The sequence below is a fragment of the Kogia breviceps genome, chromosome 1, assembly GCF_026419965.1.
Source record: "Kogia breviceps isolate mKogBre1 chromosome 1, mKogBre1 haplotype 1, whole genome shotgun sequence".
NCBI classification, from domain to species: Eukaryota; Metazoa; Chordata; class Mammalia; order Artiodactyla; family Physeteridae; genus Kogia; species Kogia breviceps.
In genome coordinates, this window is record NC_081310.1 from 148773056 (window position 1) to 148797933 (window position 24878).

Below are 24878 nucleotides of genomic sequence, written 5' to 3' on the forward strand. Positions count from 1 at the left end.
CCTCAGTCTCCTCTTCTGTAAGTTGGGTATTTTTTAGTACATACTTAAGAAGAAGCAAAAGAATATGTGTAAAGTACTTAGTGTCTGGCAAATAGGAAGTACTCAAAATGTAGTTATTATATTCATGAAATGACCTTTTAATTTGTGTGTGTGTATGTGTGTGTGATTAGCCCTGTCTAAATGAAATTTTTCATAAATGCAATAGCTCTTTTGCAAAGGGAGAATTTTTAACATAATGAATTTCAGTTTAAATGGTAAATTATCAAGCAAAACTTTACAAAATTTATCATTTCCAAATTTCCATTCTTAGAAATGCTTCTTCCTGGAGTAAAACAGAGACCCTTTCTTTTGATGATTTAGGAGTAAGGGCTTTTGGATAGAACAGTTGCAGTAGATTGAGTAAACCACAGTGGTTAAGAGTTTGATTCTGGAGAGAGACTGGATGAATTGGAATCCTGGCTGTGCTGTTCTTCAGCTCTGTGAAATGACTTAGCTTTTCTGTACCTTGGTCAAATTACTTAGCTTTTCTGACTCTGTTGTCTTGTCTATCAAGTGAAGATAATATCTACTTTATAGAGTTATATAAAGATTAAAAATATTTTAAAGCACTTAGAGCACTACCTAGTGTTTAGTAAACACTACACAGTATTATGTATTAGTATTCTTTTGTAATTAAAAAGGCAATGCACTTATGTAATATTGCTGTAATATTTTATTGGTAAATATTATCTAGTCTTATGTTAAGATGACATAAATTGGGAAGTTTTGCTAGAGTCTGGGTTTTCTGAGTTTTGGTCTCTTGGACCTTGATAAGTACAAGGAATTATGTCTTTTGTTCAGCCTGTGTATACTTTTTCTAAGTGTCCAATACAGAACCACATAAATATTTCTGTTTGTAAGAGAAATATAGAATGCAAGTAGATAAAAATATACAAATACTTCCACTAATGTAGAAGAAAAACAAAATATTTTTCCTTATTCTTCATTTTCATCTTACCTTTACTACTGGTACATGTTATGGAATTATAGAAGTGTATGTTGAACTAGTGAAGAAATTTGAATTTCCTCCCTCTTTTTAAAAGAGATATGTTAGTGTTGTGATCATTGGTCCTGAAGGGCATATTTCGAAACTTCTCCTAACTAAACTGTCTACTTTTCTGGCTTAAAATTATTGACCCTGATATTTCATCCATTTTCTAGTTGAGGGGGAATGGAGATGGGCCAACTTCTTGTCTCTGTTGTACTATAAGCTGTTCATTGGTAAGATCTATATCTGGTTTAAATTTATATCCTGTGTAGCACTTTGGAACAATGCCTAACATGCTGGAGAAACCATGCATTTTTATTGAATGAGTAAGATAATGATAAAGTCTTAACATGGGAGTTTTTCAAACACAAAATTTGCATGTAATAGATATGCCTTTTTGATATAGGAGGTTCTTTTCAGAGAAAGGAATTTGAAAAGTTGTCCCTTCCAGTGCATGAAAGTAACTGGACACTAATACCAAAGAAAGGCTGTGTGAAGGAATTTCCTTCTATTTGGTTACTCTGCTGGAGTATTGACACTTTTTGCACAATTTATATATTTCCTCACATGTAACACTAAAAGATAGATTAGAGGTAGCAGTTACATATTCTTGGTTTATAGTATATCGTCTCTGGGTAGAAATAATTTTTTTTCTTACCATAGTTTGACATGTTATTGAGTATAATTAAATAATTTGCCTAATTACAAGCCGTGGAAGAGTGTCAACATGGGAAATGTAATGCAAGTAGTAATATTGTAAATGATTTTTACACCTACCTTTTAATGCCCCCTGTCTGAGTACACATTGTTAAAGGCAGACTCTAATCTTTGCTTGAACTTGTGCCTGTTTAAATAGAACCCTGATGATATGTAACCAGTAATGTTATAAAAACTTAAAATTTTTATGCCAAAGAAAATAAGAAACTAAGCAAAATTAAGACCTAATTTAAGAATTCCTAGTTTCAAAGAACTAATATACAAAATTTCTTAGCTGCATAGAATTTTAGGACATTTGGGAGCTTTGTTTAAATTCTAAGCAAAACAAAGTCCCTTATCCTCCCCCAGGTTATGCAATCTTACGGAGATTTGAGTTCCAAATAAAACAAGGCATTTTGGGTCTTGAATATAGTATCACTAGTAATTTCTTCCTTTTAAACTGTGGTCATTTGTTTTTGAATTAATATATTCGGTAGGAAGATTCTAAAAGTAAGTGAGAAAAGCATATTTATAAATAGAAATATTTATAGTAACTAAAGAATAATGCCAGAGTAATATCAATACATTAGCTCCCTTTTCCTCTCTTTGTCCAGAACAGCACTGTACAATAGAAATATAGTGTGAGCTATATGTGTAAAAAATGGAAAAGAAACAAGTGAAATTAATTTTAATCGTATGTTTTGTTTAATCCAAATCTAGTATGTATTTTATACTTTCAGGATATCTCAGAACAAGTACACATCAAGTACTCTATAGTCTCACTAGACCATATTATTGGACAGCAGAGATCCAGAAGATGAGTGACCTTCGAAGGAATCATTTTATTTATCTTAGCTTTTTTCTCATGTTCACTATTAATAAATGTTAATTTGTTATGTTGAAAGTATTTATTGTGGAAACTCAGATATTTGAAAAACCTATAAAAAATAAAAATGCTGACTCTTCCCTATTAACATTTTGGGGTCTATCATACCAGTTCCCTTGGATGACTACCTAAATGTAATTTTTTTTTAAACACAAATGGAAATGTGTTATGTATAGTTTGTGCTATATATATAAATTGATTCAAGGCCATAACATTTTAAAATTTATTCTTATATGAGTGCCTATAGATTTACCATATCCTTTTAAATGGCTGCACAATCTTTTATTATATGGATGTACCTTAATTTAATCATCTGCCTGTCAATGATCATTTCAGTTGCTTGCAATTTTCTGATTACAAACAATATGCATAGAAAATGTGTTTATATTTGTTTATAAATATTTTCATATGTTAAGTTCATAGATGTTAACTTTCAAAGTAGATTTCTCTTGTCAGATTATCCTTTAAAAGGATTGTGCCAATTTATATCCCTACCAAGAGTATATGAGAGTTCCTCTTTTCCCATGAATTTTTACCAATGCTTTAAATTGACAAAGATAAAAAATATTGATTAACCTAGTAGGCACATATATCTGGTTTATTTTGCTGTCTGTCTTGCTCTCTCTGTGAATTACCAGAGAATTATCTAAGTCTCCCTCCCCCCCTCAAACTCCCCACCCCTTTTTTGTTTGTCTCTTTCTGAATAATTTTCGGAATTATTTACATGTGATGGATACTAACTCTTTATCATGTGTGTAGCAAACAGTGTTCTTCCAATTTGTCCTTTGTCTTCCACTTGTGTTTATGGTATCCCCTGCTCTGTAGAGGCTTTAAAATTTGTCTTTTATGATTTTTTGTGGCTCATGCTCAGATGCCTTCCTCACCTATAAAATATGGTCTCTTTAAAGGTTTTCTAGTATTTTTATGGTTTTATTTTTATTATTTAAAACTTTGATTTGATCTGGAATTTATTTTGAGGAGGTGGTGAAATATGAATTCAGCCTTAAAAAAGGCCAGTCAGCTATCTCAGCAACTCAACACTTTTCATTGATCTACCTTCTCTCTGCTGATTTAAAATTCCTCTGAAGGAGTATTATAAATGCACGGTAAAGACTTACTGGGTTTATGTGGAAATTTATTAGTGGAGTTAGCAGTCAAATGAAAAAGAGTCTAGGCTAAACGCATGCCTTTCACCTTCATAGACAAGTTGAATTTAAAATTGTATTGCTTATATTAGAAAACAAGCATAGCTTAATGTTCTGTTAATTTGCATTTCATATGAAAATTCAAACTCCAGAAGAGTTAAGTAACTAAATATTATGTGAGTTCTGTACTAGTCATTCATTCATTCAATCAATCATTTATTCATATGAGGAGCTATTCTAGGCATTGGAAATATAGCAGTTAACTAGATAGGTAAGGTTCTTGCCCTCATGGAATTTGGGCTTTAAGGAGATACATAAACAAGAAATAATGTACAAACAAACAAGATAATTTAGGATTATCTTAAGCAGATTATTTAAGAGTTGTGAATGGAATAACAAAGTGATGTTATATGGGGAGGTAAAGTGAGGCTTTCTAAGACTCGAAAGATGGGAAGGGGCCAGTTATGTCCATATCCACAAAGCTAAAACGGTAGTAATCCAAATGCAGAAATTGAGGCATGGGGGAAGGCATGATGTGTTTTGCTTTTCTGTGTGTTTTGCATATCTATCCTACTTGAAAATTTCTCACTGAAATTTATGGGCAGATTCTTTAGTTTCAAGTCCTCTTGTGGGCCCCAGTGACATTCTATGTTCATAGCATTTATCATACTACATTATAAGTATTTGCCTGTCTTATTCTCCCTCCAGACTGTAAGTTCTATGAAGTCAAGAACTTTGTCTTTTATCTCTATATTCTCAGTATCTAGTATACTGCATACTCAATAAATGTCACAATGAGGCATTATAAACATAATAAAGGCCAATCTGTTATCATGTGCTTTGGATCCTGTTCTCTCCCACCATTTCAGGACTCTTACATTCTTGTTCTAGTGTATGCAAACTCTGTCTCAACTAAATTCTTTTCATTAGGATTTAATCAAACTTAAACCTTTCCAATCTTAAAAAGCTTCCCAAATCCCTATGTTCTGTCTCCAACTATTGCATTATCTTTCTCCCATTCTCAGCTACACTCTTCAGAATTTCACTTATTTCATTTTCTTACCTCCTACTTACTCTTTAAACCTACTTTTGTCTGTTTTCAGCCTGAGATTTCCAGTGACTTTGAAGTTGCTAAATTCAGTTGACATTTTTCATTTCTTACCTCATTTGGTCTGTGAATAGCATTTGACACTTAACTCTTACAATTCTGCTTGTAATTTCTAACTTGGGCTTCCTTGCCACTGTACTTTCATGATTTTCATTCTGTTTCTTTGTGGGTGCCTTATCAGTCTTTGTAGGCTCATCCTTTTCTGGATGACCACATAATCTTGAAGTTCCTTAAGACTCCTTTGTTGGAATAATACACAATGAGAGTAATTAAGTGATATTCTAGTTCTCTTGTAGTTGATGTCCTTGAGAATGGTTCTTAGCACAGGAAAAATGATATATAGGTGCAAGATAGAAAAGAATAAATAAAAACCTTGTATTCTTGAATTTGAATTTGGATTATCACTATGAACTCGGGATATATTTCATGTTAACAGCATTTTCCCCTAACTCTTTCAACTTTAAAAGGCCTAGAAACAATGACTAACCCACAATGAGTGGCCTGGAAAAACATTACCCATTCAAAAACCCCAACTCCTTGGAGAAATGGCTGATTCCAGGTTTGGGAAGAAAGTGTACAAGAAAAGCCTGGAAGGTCTTCTCATAACAGATAGTAAGAAGCCGTCAAAGACTATTATGACTGAATCAAAAGGAATCATGAGCCAGTTTGAATCGACCTTTTCACCTGTCAAAGCTGGTACAATTTGAACACCAATAAAGATAATAACTGCAAAATACTGAAACCCGTTAATATGTTTGGTCCATGAGTTTATAAGTGATGCTTTAAGAAACAGACACAGTTGATCCCTTTTAGAGGAATGTAATGTACCAACTGATTATTTTGGAAACTGGCAGCTAATGGAAAAGAATCAAGCATTTATTCTTGCGTCTCATATAATGGCTCGCTGGCAAAGCAAATAGTAGATAAGGAAAAGTGCTCTTCATAGAGATATCCCAGTTGTTAAATAAAGAAGCAATGATAGAATATCACCTTTTGACAATCCTTAATTAGTTAATGGATTTAGGCATTGGTCATCATTGTCTACTAATTGCACAAAAAATGAAACAACAACCAAACATTTTCCTCCTGATAGGAGGACACAGTACCATTTATGAAGTGATCTTGCCACCAAAATTTGACCAAGGCTCTAGATTCAACTCTCAATTCATAGAACACACAGAGGAACATGTTAAATGTCACTACAGTGTGCAGTCAGTAAAATTCAGCCTCTGGAAAAATCTACACAAAAATATCAATAATTCTTCAACAAATGTATTGCAAAGGGAATAGATGAAAAGACTTCTCCATGATCAACTAAGTACCTGTCTGTTCCTCCCATAGCTTCTGCATACTTCTCTCACAACACAGCATTGATTTGAAATGGTCTTATTCATAGGTATTTCCGTGCCATTAGATGTGTGATATATTTTACCTCTTTTTATCTTCTTGTTTTTAACTTTTGACATTTTAATAATAATGTGTCTTGGTGTGGGTCTCTTTGAGTTCATCTTATTTGGAACTCTCTGAATTTCCTGGATCTGGATGTCTGTTTCCTTCCTCAGATTAGAGAAGTTTTCAGCCATTAGTTCTTCACAGTTTTCCGTAAGTAGGTTAATGCTACTATACATCCTGCTCTGCAACCATTTTTTCATCCAACATGCTGGGAATCTCTTTCTGCATTAATAAATACTGCTGCATATTGTCATTTTTGGGACTCTGAAATGTATTCTTCTTTTAATATATCTTAATTTAATTAATTAGTCCAGTACTGATGAACATGTTTCTTTATAATTATTTCCGAATATAAAAAATGTCATGAATTTCTTTGAACACACCCATTTGTACGTATGTGCAGTTCTTTCCTTAGACTAGAGGTGGGTTTGTTGGGTCAAAGAGTATGTTCATTTAAAATTTCTATATTGCCCTACCACCTTCTAGAAAATTTAGACCTATTTTCATTGTCCTAGCAGTTGATGAGGAGGGTTTTATTATGCTTGAAGTCTTGTTCATCAGCTCTGAGCAAGCACTAGTTTTCAGGTAAAGTAACTCTCAATCATTTTCTTTTCTTTTCTTTTTTTTTTTTTTTTAAAGCCCTCTCTTTTGGTACCTTTCCTTGAATTATTTCTCATCTCTGTGTTGGCAGCAGGGACTATTAAAGCTGTGTAAGATGCAACTGGACATGAAATCAAATAATTTTAGGGCAATATGTGAGTTTCTCATAGTAACTGCCTAATACTGTAATACCTACCATATTATTATATGTGTTTTTGAAAAATAATGTAGAATATTGTACCTCTTAAAATCTTGATCACATTTATACAAAAAGCCTGATTTCTAAATGTCATCCTATTTATATCTGCTTGGAGAAACTAAGATAATATTAGAACTGTCTTTTAACTTCTTAATAATGTTTCTGTTCATACTTGTTTATTTCCCAGTAGCCTCTTCTAGAGGAAAGAACATGCATTTTGAAGTCTGACTGAACTGTATTCTCATTTCGGCTTTGCCACTTATTTGATTATATGTGAAAATCTCTTAACTTTTCTGGGCCTCAATTCGTCTGCAAAAGGGGGGTATATTTGATTGCTATCTGTTTGAATGACTACTCTAAGGATCAAATCAAACATTGTATGTGAAAATAGCATAGTGTCTAGCAAATGCTAATAATTCAATATTTGTTCATCTATTTCTTTTGTGGTGTGTAGTAGTGATACATAGTGGTTTTAGATATGCATTCACTATCATGTATACTATTGCCTTCACAGAAACCTTCTCTACATATACCCTCAGAGTCTCAATTTTGCCAACCGTCAAGGTTCTGCCAGAAATATAACAGTTAAAGTCCAGTTTATGTATGGGGAGGATCCTAGCAATGCCATGCCGGTAAGAAATGTTCTTTACATTTCCTATTCTTCATATACGGTTCAAATAGACCTTTTTATGGGGGGGGGGGAAGGTAATCACTTGGTTGGCAGCTCTAAACTGGAAATTAATGTGATCTTGCAAACAAAATTTCTGACTTCATTACTTCCTGTTCAGGTAGTAATGAGTTTATTTGAAGTCTTATTTATTGAGGACTTGGTATATGCTAGGCACTCCCAGAGATACAAAGATGAATAAGCCATAATCTAGAGGATATAAGAATACATAAAATTTTAAAATAATGAATTTCAGAAGAGGGCCAGATCAGAATCACCTAGGGTACTCTAACAGAGCAGATACCTCTTCTCTACTCTTCCATCTGTGATCCTGATTCCCTGCCTTTAGAATGAAAGACCAGGTAAGGGAGGTGGAATGTGGTGGGTAGTATTATGGGGTTGTGGTATAGTTTGAAAATGCTCCCCAGGTGATTCTAATTTGTATGATTCTTCCCATCTTTGTTGAGAAACTCTGGCAGTAGTTCTTAACTTTGGCTGCATTTTACACTCACTTGGGGAGCTTTTAAAAATACCAACGCCCAGACAATCTCATTCCAATTATATTATAATCTCTGGGGTGGGATACCAGGCAGATATCAGTATTTTTAAATCTCCCCAAGGGATTACATTTTGCAACCAATATTGATAACCAGGGTATGTGCTAATTATTAGAAGATTGGTAGTATAGGGTTTCAAAGGTGTAGGTGTTCAGAGGAAGGAGAGAGTGCCTCAAACGTGGTTAAAATGTTCATAGCAGTGGATCTGTCTAGACTGCGGGGAAAGGAGAGCAATTCAAGTTGGGGAATGTCCTTCAACAAAGGTAGAGTGGTGAGTTGCCAGTAAGCCAGAGCAATGCAAGATAAGTCAGGAATAGTAGATTGAGGCTAGACTGGGGAGGTTCTTGACTGCCCACATTGTCATTTAGGATTTGTGGGACACTAGTAAATGCAGGTTCCATGAAAGTAGATTTTTAATTTAGGAGCACATCTATCACTGTAGATGTTCAACCTCTGAAAGAACCCTAGTGGAATGAAAATGAGCTAAGAACAGGTGCACTGTTTACAGAGTTTTATTTTAGCCTTCTATGGCAGTCATTTGAATCAAGTTCTTTTGATTTTCTACAATATTTACTAAGAAAACTATATATTTTCCTTTCCACTGTAGCCTCAGTTTCATCAACATTTATAGATATTGATAGCAGCAAGCACAGATTATTCGTCTTTGTATTCTTCTATGACAGCTGTTCCAGATCCTTGCATGTAATACATGCTGAATAAATATTTGTTCAATAAATGTAGAATTTAAATTTAAATGTAGAATTTGGAATGAGCATTTCATGCTTTTTACTAGCTCTTCATTTCTGCCGAAGGAATGAATATAGTAATCATAGTCGATGAAAAAATGCTGGATTGTGAAAATAGATGGCTTTGTTATCCTATATGTGAATGGCCATATGAATTTGAGCTTATGACAAATGTAGTATATGTAAAATAATTTGTTTTTATTTTTTGCCTAACAAACTCTTCCTTGTCTTAGCATACATATAGCCTCCTCTACAGAGCCCCAGCTTCATCCAGCCATATCGGCAATTAGACCACTCCTTCTTTTGGTGCTACCTTAATGTCTTCTCACTTCTTTTATGGGCTGTTTCATTTTATGGTTATATGTTTGTTTCTTTATCTCAACCCCTAGACTGTGAGCTCCTTGAGGGCAAGGACCATGTCTTACTCATATCTGTATCTTGCCTGTCACAGTGCTTGGCATAATTGATGCTCAGTCTATGTTGATGAATGATTAAAAATACACGTTAAATGGTGAAAGGAACACTTTTCACTTTATATCATTGCGTGTTATGAAAATAAGTTACTTTTTGAAAAACAATAGCTTCTCAGAGGGAAAAAAGGTACTGCATTCCTTTCTCTTGTGTATTATTAGTGATATGAAAATATAATGCTTTTATGTTTATGTGAGTGGCTGCTTTGAAATAATGTATACACACAGACACATTGTATTTGCTTATTTTTTAAAAAATGAAGACTGTTGAAATGGATCTTGAGATAATTTTTTGATCATATAATGTTGATATGATAAAATCATAAACTTCATAATTCTGGCAATGGAACAGCATTTTTATAAAAACATAGTAAGGTAGTCTTAGAAATTGATGAAATTAGACATATACAGGAGAGTCATAATTATTACACTTTTGTCTACCCTTAAAATGAAAGGACCTGCTTGAAATGTTGCAAAAAGAAACACAGATATCTGTTATTATGTTCTTTTTGTTTAAGGATGGTGCAACTTAACCTCTTTGTATAAGGAATAAACTTTGAGTTGTTTTACCAGTTGTGTGATAGAAGTGTGATGACATGTCCACATACCTATTCATGCATGTGTAGAGATGACTGGCCAGACTTAAAAGTTTAATCTATGACTAGATAACATTGTAAACCTGTCACATAGTAATCATAGTTATGACCTTGACATCATTAAGCCATTTATGTAATCTACTGCCCTAATTAACCATAGTATTGCTTGGTAGAATTCGAGAGGCAGATATACAAGACTGAATTATTTTACCTCTAAACCTTCTCCAAAGTATTGTAGTAGTATTGTATTTTTTTTTTTAATGTGGTGGATTTGAAAAAAAACAAACACATAAGTAAGAATATAAGAATGGAGCTCCTCTTCCATTGTAGAGTAGCTTGCAGGGAGTACTGGAAGTTAAAGGATACATAGCTTGACTTAAATTAGGGTATTTTAATATCATTTATAAATAATTTATATTTGACATTCAGAATGACTTGTTTTAGTGGAGAAGCCACCAATTTATATAGTAGATATATGCCACCATTCTAGGATCATATTTCTTATGTAAATTCCAAATGATGTGCTACATCTAGATTTTAAACTGAATTCTTTACCTTCTTTAAGAAAAAGGAAAGAAATGTACCTTATTGCCCAATAAATATAAATATAATGGATAGAAACTTTTTGAATGTTTGAATGTCAGATGGGTCTATAGTTGAAAAGAAATTTACAGTTAAGCAATTGAACTTATAGGCACATTGTTCTTCATTGGGCTTATTTTGCCCATTGTTCTCAGTTATTAAATCAGACAAATTCTTACATAGATTTGAAACATCCAGCATTTATTACAACAAAGTTTCAACATGCTGTTATTTGTTACAGGTAATCTTTGGTAAATCTAGCTGTTCAGAATTTTCAAAGGAAGCCTATACAGCCGTAGTATATCATAACAGGTACTGAATTCAAATATTTCTTTCAAAGTTTCTCACTTCTCAGTGGCATTGTTAGCAGTCACATTAGTTTGTTTACCAAATGCTTTGCTGCACTGGATGTGCAAATTCAAGACAGCTGACATCAGAGTTATAATTTTCAACCTGTAGATGCACATTCTCTCCGTAGACATCTCAAATATAAGACTTTATGCACAAAACATCTTTTCTGTCAAATTCTCTGATCCTTTCACTTTTATTATATTGTTATTGATTATCATTATGGCCTCTGGTCCTTTGGTCTTTCCCTGTTATTTTCACCTGATACTTTGTAGTTTTACTTAACTCTTTACTAAGCTTGCACTCATTAGTCAGTTAAATTGGTGCAACATCGAATAAATCTTCGACTCAGTGACTTTCCCTTTTACTTCTTTGGGAATTGATAGTTAACTCTGGATAACCTTTAACTTCTGCTTTCTTTCCCCTCCTCCTCCCCCTCCTCCTCCTCTTCCTCCTACCCTCCCTCCCCATCCCCTTCCTTCACTTCCCTCTCCCCCTTCTTTTTTGTTGATTATCGAATGCTATTGGAGAAAAAACACAAAATTGTGCCAATCAGGGTTGTCACAAATTGATGTCATTTTATCATATGATGGGGCTACAGTAATTTATTTTATCGTATTTTATCTTCTTTTGGCCCCTCTGTTCTTTGGTAAATTTTTTTGTCGTCATTTTTTTACCTTCTCTCCCATTTGGCAGTAGCCATTTTAAGCTTTTCCCCCTTTCTCTAGCTCCTACTTCTTTTGTGTTTGGTTTAACTCTTAGTGTTCCTACTTTATGAAGTTGATTGAGACCATCTAACTTGAGATCTATCAACTTCTGTGCTCTTCACCTCAAATTGTCTCCATGCAGATCTGCCTTTCCTCTGTTTCAAAGGTGGTAATGGCCCACACCTTCCTAAGTGTGGATCTTTTCATCTCTGCTCTCAAAACGATCTTATCCAGGTTCTTCAGAATGTGACTCCATCAGTTATTACTTTTCTTGCATCATCAGTCTTCTGTTTCATTGGCTCCATCTGTTATTGCCACAAAATATGTTTCCTATACTTAAAAAAAAGTCTTTCTTCAGTGCTGTTGTGTAGCATGGTTTTTCCTTACCCTCCTTAAAACTTTCTTCTTTCTCACCTTTATTTTATGACCCTCTCTTGGTTTTCTTTTATCCCTTTGAACACTTTTTTTTAATAGTAATTATTCTAATTTTTCTTTTTCTTTAAAACATAGGCCTTCCACACCAAACACTAAAGTTTTGCCTTTATCCTTCTTTTTCTATAATATTCTCTCCCTAAATAATCTTATATGTATTTCCAGAGTTACATTCAATGAAAACACTACTACTTTTACCTTTGTTCGCACTGTTTATTTTCTCTCATAACCTTCTTTCTGAGATACAGATGTGTATTTTCAGTGGCCTTTTAGGCATATTCATTCGAGTGCCTGCTAAGGTCTTCTCAATCCAGGTATTTGTTCTTGACTCTCTTCCTAAGCCAATCTCTGTCTGACTCTATTTTTATTAATCCTACTACGATTTTTCCAGTTGCTCTGACACAAAATGTAAGACATTCTTGCCTTCCTTCTTATTTTGTCTAATATACAATCATCTTTTACATCTTGATAATTTTATTTCTGCCTCATTACCAAGCATATCTTGTGCTGTCCTGTTTCTGGGCCTTTCTTGGATCTTTTTTCTGTTGTAATACTGATTCCCTCTAATTGAACTCCTACTCATACTTTAAGGCCCATATCATATATCTCTTCCTAAATGACAGTTCCCTGATCTAAAACTTGAAGTAATCTATTCAGCTCTGTTCTTGAAGCACTTAACCTTATATGCTGTATACCAGGAGTTGGCAAACTTTTCTAAAAAGGGCCAAATAGTATATATTTTAGGCCTTGTGCGCCATCTGATCTCTTGCAACTACCAACCTTGCTGTTGTAGTGCAAAAGTAGCCGTGTACAGTAAATTGCAAATAAATGGGCATGGCTGTCTTCCAATAAAATTTTATTTATGGACCCTGAAATTTGAATTTCATTTAATATCTCAAGTGAGATATTCTTTTGAATTTTTTTAAGCACTTAAAAATATAAAAATAATTTTTAGTTTGTAGGCTATACAAATGAAGTAGTGGACTGGATTTGGCCTGTGGCCATAGTTTGCCAACCCCTGCTTTATAGCATAGCTATTGATATATGTGTGTCTTACTTATATTTCTACTGAATTATATATTTTTGAGGGTTATTTTTCTTATGTTCATCTTTAAAACCACCACAAAAGTAACATAGTGCTTAGCCTAATGGTGGGTAATTTAAAATACTTGTTGGTGAATAACTCATAGATGTTTAATTTTCCATAAGAGCCTTTACATAATATGATTTCAGGAAAGAAATGAACTAAAGCACTACAAGCCAGGAAAGATATTTATAAAGAAGGTTGTATTTTCTAAAAGTATCTCAGTTTGTGGCTAGGTCTTTATTTTGTTGCTCTTAGCATTAGTAGAATTAAAATGATACAGTCTAACATTACTAGTAAATTCAACTTTCTCATAATTCAGTGGTGATTAGTGAGATCAGTAATAAGATCTATAGCATCTTTTAATTACCAAAGTCATCAAATTCTCAGATGGCTAGCATTAGCTATCTTTCTTATGGGTATTAAAAGCCTTATGCCACTTAATTTTTCTGTGATCAGATCTACACCTGTTAGCATTTTTGAGGCTTATTTGAGATGGAAGAATATTTGACATATTTAGCATCAGAGAAAAATCCCTAACTGGTGGGATGGGCTTCACTTTAAAGGTAGTTGGAACTATATGGTTTGGATGTATTTTCATTGAATACAACAGAGAGATACTAACTGAATATGGAAGATGGGGATGCTAAGGTTCTGTCCCTTTTAGGTCTATATCATAAATAGCAGCCATGCTATCTTATAAAAATGCTCTTAGGGCCCACTCTCAATGAATATTGAGATGCAAGTGCCATTGGTTTGATCAAATATGGTATTTGTTGTATTCCTTAGTAGCTGGGAGCCCTTCTAAACAGTGGGACACGTTGCAATTTGTGGGGATTCCCTGATTTTTTCTTTTTTCTCTTTTCCTTTTCCTTTTTTTTTTTTGTAAAGCTGTCAGTCAATACACAACTAGTCCATGTTTAGGTAACATTTATTTCTTTAGCAATGGAATAATAGACATTCCATAGAGAGCCCATCTTGATACCAAGTTGTCTAAAGATTCCTTTTTTCTTCTTTCTTTTTTTATTTTTTTAACAGAAGGATAATGCAGTTTAGTCTTACTATGAAGCTGTACTCCTATAAAAGAAAAATGTTTTTCTATGGTATGGTTATAAGATATACACTTATAAAAGCTCATATTATTTTTTTTCTATGAATATGTATCCAAATTGGTTTATAAATATAGAAAGCCTTGCGCTAGTCTCTTCTTATACAGTTTCCAATCTAATGAAGATTTTAGCATCAAGGTGGTGATTATTAATGAATTTTCAAATAGTAGGATTACTCAACCCATTAATAAAAATAGGATGAGAAATTTCAGAAACAGTGGCAGCTCCCTCATCTGGAAGTAGGGGTTAGTTACTTAAGAGTTTGGAAATAAAAATATTTTGGACTAGAAGAAAAATTAAGCATGAATCCTGAAATTAATTTAAAAATTACTCAAACATACAAATGCAATAATTGTTTATTTTGAACACATTACTGACTACTGATCTGTTTTGTTTTGTTTTTGTATGAAGGTCTCCTGATTTTCATGAAGAAATCAAGGTTAAACTCCCTGCTACTTTAACTGACCATCATCACTTGCTTTTTACTTTTTATCATGTTAGTTGTCAACAAAAACAAAATACTCCTCTTGAAACACCTGTTGGATACACAGTAAGTATATTTTTGTTAAATATTTAGCCTTTTGATCTTAAAAATAATTAACAATATTTAAGATAGTTGGTGTTCATTATTTGAGTATTCCTTATCTGATTCCCCATGTTCATTAGGAAGGGTCATCATAACAAGAAAATGCTCAATATAGTTAACCAGTGTCATTAATTAACTAAGTAACATGTGTAAACACTTAGGTGTTAGTCCTGATTATTGTATATTTACCCAACAGTACTATGTAAATGTAACAGTTGTAAGGGTTCTTTGGAAGAAAATGGTTTGAATGTAAAATGATTAAAAGAGACCCTTGGCAATTAAAACCCTTTTTAATTGCCTTAATTAAAGCAATTAAAATGCCTGAGTATTTTTTGAAAATCACTACTATTGAATTACAAAAGTAAACCTAAGATGAATACATCAGTGTGCTATCACAATTTTGTCAGAAAGGCATGCCTTCACCTAAAAGAGAAAAACTAACATTTGATACATATCTTTTGTCTTCAGCTTATGACATGAATTTTTGCTAAATGTAAGAAAATAAGTTTATGTCATACTTTTTAGTTTTGTTTTCAACATTCCTATCTAATCAAATCTTTCTTTCCCTGTTTACATTGACACTATTACCCCAGTTTAAAATTGATTCACTTCGTGGCCTTTTCTATTACCAACTTTCCCTTGGATAATGAGGACCTGCTATAGATTTAAGTATCGCATAGTTAGTTGGTAATAATGTTTTGGGGATCCTCCTTAAATATTGTTGGGGAAACTTCTTTAGAGGAATTATGAAAACCTATTATTATTGCCTACATAATTAAATTCCCTTGGTGTTTAGTGATGTGAGATGAATTCGGCTCATACCAAGTTCTTAAAACAGATTTTCCAAGTAATTACTTTTATAACAAACATATTTAAATTAATATTGTTTCCTTTTTATTTAAAAGTGGATACCGATGCTTCAGAATGGACGATTAAAGACTGGGCAGTTTTGCCTACCGGTCTCACTGGAAAAACCACCACAGGCTTATTCTGTACTGTCTCCTGAGGTCAGTGTCTCTCACATTGAAATTCTCCAGTTTGAATGAAATGGGCTTTTCATTACAAAGATAGTTTTCTCAAACTTGCTGTTTCTTCTTTCTCTATGTATATATATAGTGAAGTGATAATATTATTTTCCAAGGGACATTAGCAGCTTTGATGATGACATATGTGACTTGAAAGAAACAAAAACATTGGGAAAATCTCAATCAAGAATCAGTAGCCACTGTTCAAAAACCAAAGTGCCTTTTCAGAGAACAATTACATGATGATTACCAATGTCTCTTAATACTTTGACTACAACTGTTTGTAACCATTAATCTGAAATGTGTCTTGTGAATGTTCTCCTGGTGGCATTTATTTTTCAGAATAGAACTTTAAAAGTTTTCACAAATAAATTTGTATTGTTTTTAATTAAAAAAAAAAAAGCAATGTAAGGCTACTGCTCTGACCTCCTTTCTCACCATTCTCTGTCACTTTGCCCTGACTATATAGCACAGCACCTTTGTTGTTCCTCATACATGAAGAGCACATTCCCATCTCAGGCCGTTTGTACTTTCCTTTGCTGGCAATGCTCTATCACAAGACCTGCTTCTTATTTAATTCAGATATCTACTCAAATATCCCCTCTTCAGAGAAGTCACCTATAATTACTTTGTTTTAAGTAGCAGCCTCCACTGCTTTTTATCCCTTTGCTTTATCCTCATAATACTTATCACTGGGACTTCCCTGGCAGTCCAGTGGTTAAGACTGCACTTCCACTGGAGGGGCTCAGGTTCGATCTGTGGTCAGGAACTAAGATCCCACATGCTGTGGGGCGCAGCCGAAAAAAAAAAAAAACTTATCACTGACTTTATAGTTCATATATCTTTGTTTATCTGTTTATTGTCTACAGAGTATAAACTCCATGAGGTTAAGGACTTTGTCTTTCTTATGCATTGCTGTATCTACCAGTGCTTAGAATAGTGGTTGGCTCATAGTAGACAGTTAATATTTATTAAATGAATGAATAAAGACCGTAGGAAAGAAATAGGATAGAACCCCCCGCCCCCAACCCCCACATCTTTCATTCAGTTTTCCAGGAACATATCTTTTTAATAAAATAAGTTAGTCTTCTGTCAGGGGTGGCATTATATTTCAAAAGGAAATATTTTAAAAGAAAATATAATTTTATAGAAGTTATGGATTTGTTCTTAATTGACTTGCAGATGCAAGGTCAGCTTTCTAAAGGGGGAGGCTGATGGTTTTCTTCTAGCCACAACGTGTATGTTCATATATAAAGAATATGGTGATAATTTGGATTTGACTATAGATACATAGTATGGCTGATTGATATGTGAGATTAAACCACCTGATTAAGTGCTTAAACTTTTGTATGTTTTAATTACTATATTAAAAGAACAGTATATATTCTTAGTTTCATTATTATATTTAAAGAATAGTATATATTAATTTTAGTGCTTATTTTAAAGCAAGTGAGAGATAAATATTTAAATATTTGACTTTTATAGGTTATTGCTTAATGCAGTTTTGTATTCACTTTCCTGGTAGAGGTTGAGCTCTCTTTGATTCAGAAAGTCAGAGTACTTCTGATATGTGTTAACTTCAACAGTTCTTTGGACCTTAGAATATGAACCTTGCCATATAATCACACTTAGGTGCTGAGAAACTAATTTCTGTAACTAGTGAGCTATTGCTTTATTATATTTATTATTTATTATATTTATTTAATATATATATTTATTTATTTATTTATTATTATATTATTATATTTATTATATTTCACTCAGTGGTCATTTTCAGTGATAAGTGGATCATTGTCTTCTTAAAAGTGGGTACAAAAGAAGGTGAACCTTTGTTGGCTTTGTTTCACCACATTTTCTTGGTTTTCTGGTGTTTCCCCCTTAAGTTTTCATGTTCTTTTCACTCTGAACCTGTAAGCAGTCTTCCCAGGCAGGATCACTGACTGCAGTTCTGTGAACAGTACTCTCAGAGTGGTGTAGTATAAAACTTAGAAGAAGACCAAGATGCTCCTTACTCCTGCTGCTAGTTGATGGATATTAAATCTGCATCTCTGCTCACTCATTTCTTGCCAGTTATTTGTCTGGTAAATTAAAAAGCCTAGTGATGTCTTTGCCAGGATGTTCTATAGATATCTCAGACATAATATGTCCCAAACTGGACTCATTCGTGTTGAATACTGTTGGAACTTTATGGTGAGAGGAAAACCTGGGCCACCAATATACCTCAACAGAGTGATGGTATTCTAGTGAATTTATCTCAGTTCAGTGTCATCATCTTTTCAGGATTAGTGTTTATTGGGCTCCAGGAAGCAGATTCATGCTTACAAGATTCATACAAGATTGACATATAGACTAGCATGGCAGTTTATCATCTCTATTTGCATAGGTATGCAAAGATCAGCATATAGGATATTTTTTAACTTAACAGTGGTTACACCTGAGGATAGTTACACTTTTCAATTTTTTGTTATTTTATTTAATAATATAATACACACTCATGAATCCACCACCCAATCCAAGAGCTAGAACACTGACAATAGTTTACATCACTTATGTGCTCCTCCCTTATTCCACACTCTTCTTCCAACTACAAAAAGCTAGCCTTTAAAAAAAATTGTGGTAAAATATACATAACATAAAATTTACCATTTTAACTTTTTTTTTTTTTGCGGTGTGCGGGCCTCTCACTGTTGTGGCCTCTCCCATTGCGGAGCATAGGCTCCGGACGCGCAGGCTCAGCGGCCGTGGCTCACGGGCCTAGCCACTCCGCGGCCTGTGGGATCTTCCCGGACCGGGGCACGAACCCACGTCCGCTGCATCAGCAGGCGGACTCTCAACCACTGAGCCACCAGGAAAGCCCCATTTTAACTATTTTTAAGTGTACAGTTCTGTGGTATTAAGTACATTCACATTGTTTTGAAAACTGGCCTCTTAAAACTACTTTTTTTATTTCCAGCAAGAGCAAAAGTTTATTAAAAATTTTATCTTCTTTAGAAATTTAACCAGAATATTCCATTCTGATTAATGGAGAATTTAGTGTATTACAAACATCAAAATATTAGGGGGAAATCAACACCTACCAAAATGTCTGGAATGGTGAATGGCCAGATGTGGTTGGAGGTTTCATGTACTGAACTTAAAAAAAAAAATCTTCTGAGTTGGTTATACATCTGTATTTCCAATCATTTCTGGGAAGGTGGGGGCAGGTGGGTGAGCCAGGAATCAGATTTTGAGAATAAAAAACGTAGAGCTGCAAAGAGAGACGTTAACAAGCAAAGAAGTAAAATATTAGGGAGAAAAAGATGATTTAAAAATGTACTTCAGAGTTGGGGTAAAATAAAACTGAGTATAAATGGTCTGTATGGTAAGAAAAGAGTTCCATGGTGATTTCAGCCTATGTGGGCCAGAAATAAAATGCGTGAGAGGCCATTTATTTTGGTGACTGAGATACTATCTCAGACCATTTTTCTGTAAGGTTTTTTCCCCATAGAATCTTTTATTTTTTTAATTTAATTTTTTAATACAGCAGTTTCTTATTGGTTATCTGTTTTATACATATTAATGTATATATGTCAATCCCAGTCTCCCAATCTCAATCACCCCCCCCACACCCCTGTAAAACTACTTTTTTTTCCAAAAAATTTATTTATTTATTTTTGGCTGTGTTGGGTCTTCGTTGCTGTGCACAGTCTTTCTCTAGTTGCGGAGAGCGGGGGCTGCTCCTTCGTTGCAGTGCGCGGGCTTCTCATTACGGTGGCTTCTCTTGTTGTGGAGCATGGGCTCTAGGCGCGCAGGCTCCGTAGTTGTGGCTCACGGGCTCTAGAGCACAGGCTCAGCGGTTGTGGTGCAACAGCTTAGTTGCTCCACGGCATGTGGAATCTTCCCAGACCAAGGCTCGAACCCGTGCGGTTCGAATCCCCTACATTAGCAGGCGGATTTTTAACCACTGCACCACCAGGGAAATCTCTAAAACTACTTTTTAATTGAGGTATATGTGTGCCTAAAGAATACATTGTTTACTTTGCTTATTTTATGAATTTAATGAAAAGGTTATTATGCTATAAATAATCCTTTGAGACTTGCTTTTTTCATTCAGCATTATATTACTAAGATTTAGAGTTTATTATCAAAATAAAATGTTCCTTTGGAATTTCATTGTACTTAGAATATAATCTAGATGTTTTTTCCTGTGACCTACAGGAAATCTCTGAAAGACCTGGGGTCTTCCACTTCTCCAGCATCATCTTCTACTACCACCACACCCCTTGTTCCGTACTTACAGCTTCTTCCAAATTTTTTCCAGCCTCTCAGTCTTTGAATTTTGTCTTTCTTCTTCCTGATCTCCTCATGGCTGGAGTCTTTTCATTATAGTTATTTCATTATATATTTCAAATAGCACTTCCTCAGAGAGGCTTTCCCTCACTCCATGACAACCCTTCCTTCCTACACACTGCTGGTACAGTCTATCATTTTTTTTTTTTTTTTTTGCGGTACGCAGACCTCTCACTGCTATGGCCTGTCCTGTTGTGGAGTACAGGCTCCGGACGCGCAGGCTCAGCGGCCATGGCTCACGGGCCCAGCCACTCTGCGGCATGTGGAATCCTCCTGGACCGGGGCACGAACCCGTGTTCCCTGCATCGGCAGGCGGACTCTCAACCACTGCGCCACCACACCACCAGGGAAGCCCCAAGTGTATCTTTTTTTTTTTTTTTTTTGCTGTACGCGGGACTCTCACCGCTGTGGCCTCTTCCGCCGTGGAGCGCAAGCCCAGTGGCCATGGCCCACGGGCCCAGCCGCTCAGCGGCATGCGGGATCCCCCCAGACTGGGGCACGAATCCGTGTCCCCTGCATCGGCAGGCAGACTCTCAACCACTGCGCCACCAGGGAAGCCCCTAGCCTATCATTTTTAAATCCATTTTTATTTACTAAATACTTATCACTATCTGAAATTCTTTTTTTTTTTCTGCAAGAAATGGGTAGTAAGCTCCGTGAGAGCAGATGTTACGTTTATCATGAAACCCTAGTACCTAGAAAACTGTGTGGAGACTTAAATAAATATTTGTTATATGAATTTAAAGAAGAAAATTACAGGATTATTGGTATTAGCAAAAAGTAAAAAGTGGAAATTACCTGGATATTGACCAAGGGTTTAATTAAATTTTTGTACAGCCATACAGTGGTACAGTAGTTAAGAGGAGTGATATAGATTTAAATATCCCAATGGGACATTTGTAATAAAAATATAAAAACAAACAAATAATGTAGTGACAACCAAACTCAATATGTAGGTATATCAGCAACTGGGTGGAAATGGTTTGGAAAATATACAACAAATTTAGCAAAGTTAGCTCTCAAACGGGAGTGGGATTATGAAAGTTTTTCTGTTGTTGATTTTTTTTTCTAATCTCATATACCTTTGAAAGGCAGTATAACATAATATACAACATTTCACTCCCAGCTCCCACTGACCTCAGGTGAGTTTCTTACTCTGCTATGGACTAAATTGTTCTAACCCCCAATGTGATAGAATTTGGAGATGGGGCCTTTGGGAGGTAATTAGGTTAAATGAGGTCATGAGGATAGGCCCTCAGGCTGGGATTAGTGCTCTGTAAGAAGAGACACCAGAGAGCTTGCTCTCTTGGCTGTGTGAGGACACAGTGAAAGGTGGTCATCTGCAAGCTAGGAAGGGGTTCTCACCAGAAACTGACTGTGGTGGCACCTTGATATTGGACTTTTCTAGTCTTCAGACCGTGAGAAAATAAATTTCTGTTATTTAAGCCACCTAGTGTATGACATTTTGTTGTGGCAAACCGAGCTGATTAAGATAGTCTCTCTGCCTGAATTTCCTTATCTGTAAATTGAGAATAATTAATGCCTACAATAATTGAGTTATGTTGATGACTGAATGATTAATCGTATGTAGAACATTTAGAATGGTACCAGGCACATGAAAAGTGCTAAAGAAGTGTCTGCTACTATTATGCCATTCCTATTGCCACACTATTTGTTAGAATATTTTAAGAGAGTAGTTCTTACTTTAGCATACATCAAAATCACCTGGAGTGTTTGTAGTAACACCAGTTGTTTAACCTTACTCCCAGAGTTACTGATGAGGTAGGTCTGGGCTGGGGCTTGATTATTTACATTTCTTCAAGTGCCCAGAAGATATTGATGCTTCAGACTGTTTTTAAAGAAGTATGTGTTCACATTTTATTTGGGTGTCCTTTTTTTTAAAGCTGAAAATGAGTGTTTTGGGTTGAAAGAACTAGTACTGTTTCTTGTACTGAGTAGTTTCAATTTACTGCACCAGAGTTGGTTTCTTTTTTAAAGTTTCAGTACCTGTATTATATGCCTCAGTAAAGATATTGCATTTCTTACCTACTTAGTATCGAAATTTGTAATAGGAAACTTACTTTATTTGGTTTCATTTTCTTCATATAATAAAAATATAAAACAATGGGAAAGAAATCCTATCTTCCTATATATGTATATATATTTTTTGTTTGTTTGTTTTGTTTTGCTGAGACTTTCTATTTTTGTCATTTGTTTCAAGGATGTTTGTAATTGCTTGTGGAGCTTTTTTTTTCCCCTGATGGCTGTTTTAAACTTGTCAGATCTGTCCAGTATCTAAATATTGATGTCTGTTGATTGTCTTTTTTCATTTAAGTTGAAATTTTTCTGGTTCTTGGTATGATGTGTGATTTTTTTGTTATATCCTGAACATTTTGGGTATTATGTTATGACTCTGGATCTTACATAAGTCTTGTGTTTTAACAGTAGGGAGAGGTCCTGTTGCCAGGTGGAGGTAAAGATTCACATTCCCCACTCTGCGTTGGGTTGGGGGTGGCTTATTATTGGGTGGAGGTAGGATTTCGGGCCTCAGTTGACACCTCTCTGGCTGTGAGGGTGAGGGGGAAGCTTGTTACTTTTCCCTGCTTGGCCTCCACTGACCCCACAATTAGTGGAGGTACTTTTTATCACTGGATTAGGACCAGTTCCCATCTCTGTCTTTTCTGATACCAGACAGTGTTTGTGAGGGTGGGGTAGGGACTGAGGAACTTCATTATAGCCAGCTAAGGGTGGACACCTAGATCCCTCACTCAGCCTGTGGAGGTGGAATGGGGCTGTGATTTGTTGTTTCCTTGTGTTTGGCCAGATTAGGGCAATTGTTGCATTTCACTAGAGGGAGCAGGCTTTTCCTGGAGTTTTTTGTTGTTGTTGTTTTTGTTTTTTGTCTGTTTCTTTTGGCGATTCTGGGTTGCCAGCTTCTCTAGCAACTAGCCCAGGATACATGAGGCAAAATTAAAACCCAGGAAACACTGCCTTATAGTTCCTTGTATCCTGAGGTCCCTAGCCCGTCTGCATCCTTTTCTCCCCTTTCAGTCTTTATGTTTATTTTGTGTATCATGTTCAGTGTTTTTAGCTGTACTCAGCAGGAAGAATAGAGGGAACTGATGTACTCCCTTTTAAAAATAATTTTTGTGATATGATTTTAATTAACACTGCTAGCAATTTATATCAGAAAAAATGTTTTCTAATCCTTAAAACAGTAGTCTTCCTTTGCTTATGAATATTTTAAAGCCCAATTAAAACATAATAGAAGTGTTTAAAATAAAGAGAATAGGATACTGTAAGCCATTAAGATATTGTAGATGTGAATTTATTGGCATGAAAAGAGATTCACAATGTAATAGGTGAAAAACAGGTTTCAATATAATATGTTTGATCTATCACCTATGTAAGGGTATATTTAACAATACACGTGCATAAGGGAAGATTTGGAATGATATAAAGGTATATGTTTCTGGAAAGATAGAATTTTGAGTGTATATTTTCTGCCTTTTGCTCCTTGAACATTTTACTTCTCTTGTAGGAAACATATTGATTTTTGTAATAAGAACAAAATATAAGTTCTACATTTATTTGTAGTGCATAATATATATTTCCACGGTATTTTTTCTCATTGAGATATTGTAATTTTTTTTCATAATTTACATTTGTTTCAGAATTCATAATCAAATTAAGCATCTGTGGTCATTGTATTCAATATCTTACAGGTTCCTCTACCTGGCATGAAATGGGTAGATAATCACAAAGGTGTTTTTAATGTTGAAGTTGTTGCTGTTTCATCTATCCATACACAAGTAAGTGAGTTTTAATAATTTTTGTGATCAGATTTCACTGAAATGAATTGAACATTCTGTCTAGAACTTAAATCAGTTTTGTCTGCTGTAAGATATATGAGACTATATATCAGTTAAAAATGTATAGGTTTGGAAGTTACTTTTTAAAGGAATCAATAAAATATCATTTAATATGAACAAAATCAAACATTTTACTTTTCAAAATGTTATTGACTTCATTTTGAAAATTCAGTGATTTTTTTTCTAAGTTTCTAGAACATAGAATAATTAGAGTTGAAAAACCATCATCCAGCTCGTTTTATTTCTCATAAACTTAGATATTTCAAATGCGAAGGATTCTTAGGGATCACCATATTTTTCACTATATTTCTGGAATGTGCCAAGCTCTTCGCAAAGCCTTTGTATTTACTCTTTCTTTAGCTGGAGTGCTTTTCCTTCTCACATTCATTTGACTTCTCTTCATTAAGGCCTTCTCCTTACCTCAGAGAAGCCTTTGCTGGTGACTCTTTTAAACATAGCAGCTCCATCACTCTGTATCATCTTACCCTGCACTCCTTACTGCTTATTTTCGCTTGCATGCTCTTGCACTTTTGCTTTCTCTCACTGTGTGTGTGTGTGTGTGTGTGTACATATAAATGCATTCATATCCTTTGTTTATTGGTTCTTTCCCCCATTAGACTGTAAACTCTGTGAGGTCAGGGATGTTGTTACCTGT

The 24878-nt window shown here is 34.7% G+C and overlaps 1 protein-coding gene across 11 annotated transcripts in view; it reads left to right on the top strand.

Annotated features, from left to right (window-relative positions):
* Window positions 1-24878, top strand: part of DOCK7 (dedicator of cytokinesis 7) — a 194636-nt gene that overhangs the window by 81360 nt on the left and 88398 nt on the right. For 9 of the 11 annotated variants that reach the window (XM_059051798.2, XM_059051848.2, XM_067006811.1 and 6 more), the window contains 5 exons: window positions 7628-7745; window positions 10973-11043; window positions 14823-14961; window positions 15903-16004; window positions 24077-24163. In XM_059051798.2, the coding sequence (XP_058907781.1) occupies window positions 7628-7745; window positions 10973-11043; window positions 14823-14961; window positions 15903-16004; window positions 24077-24163 (517 nt within the window). Of the gene's footprint in view, window positions 1-7627; window positions 7746-9316; window positions 10122-10972; window positions 11044-14822; window positions 14962-15902; window positions 16005-24076; window positions 24164-24878 lie in introns of those variants that run through there. The other 2 variants (XR_010835206.1, XM_067006852.1) reach the window with 2 other exon arrangements.